Here is a 5,548-nt window from a genome sequence, read left to right on the forward strand (position 1 = left end):
CATTTTAAAGTAATAATACTATTGAAATCATTATATATTTTTATAATTATCTTACATAAATTCAAGAGACCCAAGTTCGTAAACCCGAGTCTAGAATCCGATCCTGCGGCAGTTCCGCAAATGACCCGAATCAAGATTCGATCCATGGCCCGTGCTTGCCGACAAAACCAGATAAGTACCCAATGGCAGACCCATTTGACGACTTAAGAGAGCCGATCGCAATGGCAACACTGCCATGAGGACAGTCAAAAATCTGCATTAAAAAAACTTCCCTAGCTTGCTTGCTGCAGCAAGCCATTCAATCTTGAGGATTTTCATTTCATCTCTTATGATGGGAGATTCCGATTTGTCTTCGCTTATTCGACTCAGCATCGGTAAATTCTCTATAATCTCTACATGTTTCATCAAATCCGAATCAACTGCTTAATTTAGCAAAAAGTGAGAATTTCCGATCGGTTCATCAATAAACAGGAAAAACCCAAATTTTATCTTAGCGTGTTATCTTTGATTGATGGTTTAAGTTAAACCCTATGATTACTTTTTTTAATTGGGTATTTGACTAACCATGTTTTCTGTTGGTCTCTGAAATGAAGAAGAGGAAACTGATTTACGTACATGCGAACATGCTGCATTTCTTTTCTGGGTTTCGTTTGTTTAAGGTTTAGTTGCTTTCGATATCGAAAAGTGTGGAGTTGAATTTTGTAACTAATTTAGTTTAAATTTAAAGCCTATGTCTTGAATTGAAAGAAAATTTGATGCGCAGGAGGGAAGAAATATTGTACCACCATTGATACATTAACCCAGCGTGAGCCGGATACCATGCTGGCTGCTATGTTCATCGGTCGACATGCATTGTGTCATGACTCTGAGAAGGTGCCTGTACTGTTATTTTCCTTTTCCTGCACATCCCATTTATGCTATATCAATTTACGAGTGATAAGCTGTATCATTCTTCATAAACTTGGGGGATATACAATGTCTTTTACGAGGTCAATAATAGGTTCAACATTTTCTGTGTTAATTGCTGGGGCACTTTCCTATTATGTAGTCAGGTTAATAATATAATGATATGTATGCAATACATCTGTTTGATGCGATATACTTTTCAACATTTGGATTTTTAAAATCTCTGTTTGCTGGGAGGATTTGATTTTCACCTTTGCAGGAGTTTAGATGACAATTTTTTGAATGTTCTATTTATCACGCATGATGAGCTGTGGATGATTATTGGGGAAGCTAGATAATATTATTCGCATAAGAATGTGTTAAGAACTAGTGATTCATATTTTATTTGATTTACATGATAACAGTTAATGTCAGCAGTTAAACTTAATAACTGATTGTGATATTTATGTTTTGGGGGAGTGACGAAAATCTGTTTCTTTTTCCTCCATCACATTATTCATTCACAACGAAACGTTGAAAGGAGGACAAGGGACAAAAGTTATATGTACTTTTGATATATTAGTTCGTTCTGAAGCAACTTTGTTTGGGTGCAGATAGTCATATTCCTTGATTTTCTTTCAGGGATATATCTTCGTTGACAGAGACGGAAAGCATTTCCGGCATATTCTAAACTGGTTAAGGGATGGCATTGTACCCACATTGACAGATGCTGAATATTCAGAGGTTATGCTAGAGGCAGAATACTATCAGCTACTTGTAAGAAGTACTGCTATATGAGGCATTTTCAGCTATTTGACAGAAACTAACTTCCTAATTCGAATATTAAATGAGTTATTCTAATGAATTTTGATGATTTAAGATCACTGCAATGTTGGGTCACTGGATGCCCTACCACCTTATACAATTGTTCAGATTGTAGACTGTTGTTTAAGACTGGTGCTTGTTTATAGCATATTAACAGTATTTTGTGCATATAATTCAGGGGCTGATAGAAGGAATCAGTTTTGTTCTTAATAAGAGGAAGGAAGATGAAGAATATCATGCGGAATTGACTCGTACCGATATCATCAAATGCATACAGTCTGAAAGAGTTAGATTTCGGGGAGTTAATCTTTCTGGCCTTGATCTCTCTAAATTGGTAATAATTTCTGATCCTAAAAGTTCAACTTTATCTCATGTTAAAACTCTTGTTTCTTCCGGGTAGAAATCTTTGTTCAAAGGAAGTGAGACTTAGTCTCGTTGATCTTCTGTTTTTAGCTTTGTGTCTACTACAACTTTTCTCATTTTCACTGACAGATCATGATGATGATGGTATTTGTGACATATTTTGGGGTACTTATAGAAGAGCTTATGTTTCTTTTAATATGAATGTTCGAAATCTCTCTTTGTTCCCATTTGATCTCCTCTAGTTCCACTTCAAGTCCCACGAAACAGGCATAATACTGCTAGTTATTGCACTTAGTATTCATTATCTTCTTTTCTGTTCTTTATTCGTGCAGGATCTTTCATTTGTGGATTTCAGCTTTGCCTGTCTTAAAAATGTATTTTTCTCGCGTGCAAATCTTCATTGTGCAAAATTCCGGGTATATCTAGTTTTTTAGTGAAGTATATGATTAACGGTGAATGCCTTTATTAGGTTTAAGCCCATACTTGTATTAAACTTCTTTGTTTTCATAACAGGATGTGGATGCTGAGGGTTCGATTTTTCACAATACAACTTTGCGTGAGTAAGACAATCAGCCATATTTATCCTTTCTGTGCAGTTTGTGTTTTCTGGAATCTTGTTCTCAAAGGATTTTATTTTTGCCTAGGGAAGGTGTGAATTTACAGGTGCAAATCTTCGCGGGGCTTTACTAGCAGGGGCAAATCTTCAGAGTGCAAATCTTCAAGGCAAATACTTACAATCTTTATACAGTTGATAGATTTCTTATTAAAGGCTTATGTTGCTTTAACTCTTCATTCTTCTTGAAGTACGCCTATGCTAGACACATATCTGGACATGGATAAGGGATATGATTCTCTAAGGACCCTCAAATTACATGGAAATCTGGAAAATGAAAATTGAACACACCCATATCCGGCACTCACTCTAGAGCCCGAGTAACATAGCTAAATACAACTATTTACTCATATGGTTTAAATATTGATGCAGCTTCATCGATTTCATTGTTGCAGATGCCTGTTTGATAGATTGTAGCTTCTGTGGGGCGGATCTTCGTTCTGCACACTTGCAGGTGATTCTTTAAATTCCTTGATCTTGTTGGAATAATACTTTTAGATTCATCGTTATTTGAGCTACAATATGGTGGGGCTTTGATTGAATGTTCAACATTAAAATTTAAATTGTATGCTGTGCTAAAGTACAACTGTTAATTCCTCATGAGGAAGGATTAATGAGAGAGCGTTTAACATTTGAATCAATCTCTAGTGCATTGATTGCCATATTTGATCATTATGGAGGATACATATGGCATGTGCTTACGCATGGTTTGATTCTTTGATTGAAACTATTCATTAACGTGATGTCAAAGAAAAGAAGAATTTCGTCATTGTTGGTTTTCTTAATGTTATGCTTATTGTTGTTTTTAATTGGGTTTGGGCGTGAGTTTCGAGTAAGTGCATGTGCTAGGCATGTCCATGTTTCAATTATTTAAAAGTTTTTCCATGTTTTTGGAGGGTCTTTGAATGATCATATTCCTATACCTATATTTGAGTACACATCGAAGAAAGTAAATTGTTGGAGCAACATAGCTTATCGTTGTCAGTTTATTGACTAGTTGAGTCTTCTCAGTGGGCCGGTTGTGGTATTGTAAACTATTAATATGCTTATCTCTGGACTTTTAGACTGCTGATCTTACTGATGCCAACTTAGAGGGAGCTAATCTTGAAGGAGCCAATTTGAAGGTAAGAGATCCTTAAGCATGGCGTTTACAAATCGATTGTTTCGGCGCGCATATATCATTTTATCTAGGGTTAACTACATGGTTTATCACTTGTGTTTGTGTTTTGTCTACTTTTCCTCATTGATTTCAAAAACCGTAATATATGGTCACTTTTGTTTTTATTTATTTAAGATGTGGTTATCATGAGTTATTTGTCATTAAATATTTTGGTATAATCACACACTTAGTCTCTGTTATTTACATATTCTCTCATTTTAGTTATATTTTTAAAAAACTAAAATAAATTTAATTCTTTAATCGAATGATGTCACGTGTCACAAGAGACCTATGTTTGAATCCCATTAACCCCAATTTGCTTTGTTTTGTTTTCTTTCAACAAGAGGCTGACACGTGTCACCTTCTGATTGGTAAAAAATAATAAATTTAAATAAAGTTAGTCTTTCAACAGAATAGTGACATGTGGCATCATTCGATTGGATGATTAAATTATTTAATTTATTAAAAGTAAGATTAAATTGAGAGAATATGTAAATAACAGAGACTAAATGTACGATTAAACCAAAATAACACGTCACCTAGTTAACGGCAATTAACTTGTTATGATTACATCTTAATTAAATAAAAACGATAGTGACCATATCTTAATTAAATAGAAACAAAAGTGACAATATATTATTTTTTTGAAATCAGTGGGGAAAAGTAGACAAAACACAAAAATAAGAGATGAATAATGTAGTTAACCCTTTTATCTATATGAAGTTATCATTTGGCACCGGAACAAAACATACCGGCGCTTCATAACTCATTAATTTTGATGTGCGATAACTTATCTCGATGTCGAATGAATTGTATTGACACAGCATTTTATTGTGATATGTTCATTGTAATTAACATGTTATTCAGGGTGTGAAATTAAGCAATGCAAATCTGAAGGGTGCAAACCTCCAAAGGGCTTATTTACGACATGTTAATCTTCGTGATACGGTAAGTTGTATAGTGTGCAATTTGCATAGTGGTGTTTCATCTAAAGCTTGCAGACTGCATCATCGATGCGGATCAAATCGAAAGAGTTTTCACATTTGTTATACTTTCCATACCTTCTGGAATTCTAGTGGAGTTCCATCTTAAACTTACAGATCAAATCAAAAGATTTTCACATTCTTTGTATTACTGTTTTTTTGTTTATTTTGTCAGCATTTGGAGGGTGCAAAGCTTGATGGAGCAAACTTGCTGGGAGCAATCAGGTGATGATGGGACAAGAACTAGCATGTTTGTTATATGCCATGCATGTTTGACATGGGGTATTATCATATTTTCTTCAGAGTTTTTTTAATGCATTTCTTCAAGTATCTTTAGAGATTATCTCTATGCTCCTGTTTGGGGCATATATTTTGTACATATTGTAACCGTTTAATCATTTTTTATGTTAATTTTCATGGAATTGGTTTATACATCCGGTGTTGATGTGGATGGTATAAATTTATTTATTTTTCATTTCACTTGCAGATTAAGATTACAATGCAAATAAAATGAAAATAGGTACCAACTTTGCCAATTACTTCTGATCTGATCTTTTAGTAATGATGTTATTCTTGCCACTTCTAGTACTGCTCTTCTTGTTTCCTGGTACCTACATGTAAATCACTTACACACTAAGTCATAGACTTAGTGAGGCAATAAATAAATATGTAGCTATAGATTTATGAATATGCATTCTTACCATTCGATCATAACATTTC

At 34.3% G+C, this 5,548-nt stretch overlaps 1 protein-coding gene across 1 annotated transcript; it reads left to right on the forward strand.

The window, feature by feature from the left end:
- The first annotated feature begins 208 nt into the window (after window positions 1-208).
- Window positions 209-5,195, forward strand: LOC120121514 (FH protein interacting protein FIP2-like). The gene is made up of 11 exons (XM_039140858.1): window positions 209-374; window positions 764-873; window positions 1,528-1,662; window positions 1,889-2,044; window positions 2,406-2,489; window positions 2,587-2,633; window positions 2,723-2,796; window positions 3,082-3,140; window positions 3,751-3,810; window positions 4,713-4,793; window positions 5,004-5,195. Exons 1-11 carry the CDS (start codon window positions 329-331, stop codon window positions 5,055-5,057), a joined length of 906 nt encoding a protein of 301 aa, XP_038996789.1. The 5' UTR covers window positions 209-328; the 3' UTR covers window positions 5,058-5,195.
- The last annotated feature ends 353 nt before the right edge of the window (window positions 5,196-5,548 follow it).

This window comes from Hibiscus syriacus, unplaced genomic scaffold, assembly GCF_006381635.1.
Source record: "Hibiscus syriacus cultivar Baekdansim isolate YM2019G1 unplaced genomic scaffold, ASM638163v2 tig00110374_pilon, whole genome shotgun sequence".
Taxonomy (NCBI): Eukaryota; Viridiplantae; Streptophyta; class Magnoliopsida; order Malvales; family Malvaceae; genus Hibiscus; species Hibiscus syriacus.

Excerpts from the sequence above, each read along its gene's own strand:
- LOC120121514 (XM_039140858.1), top strand. The coding sequence starts at position 329 with ATGATGGGAGATTCCGATTTGTCTTCGCTTATTCGACTCAGCATCG. Across the intron at positions 1,663-1,888 it reads CAGAATACTATCAGCTACTT|GGGCTGATAGAAGGAATCAG; the intron begins GTAAGAAGTACT and ends CATATAATTCAG. Across the intron at positions 2,490-2,586 it reads TTCATTGTGCAAAATTCCGG|GATGTGGATGCTGAGGGTTC; the intron begins GTATATCTAGTT and ends TTTTCATAACAG.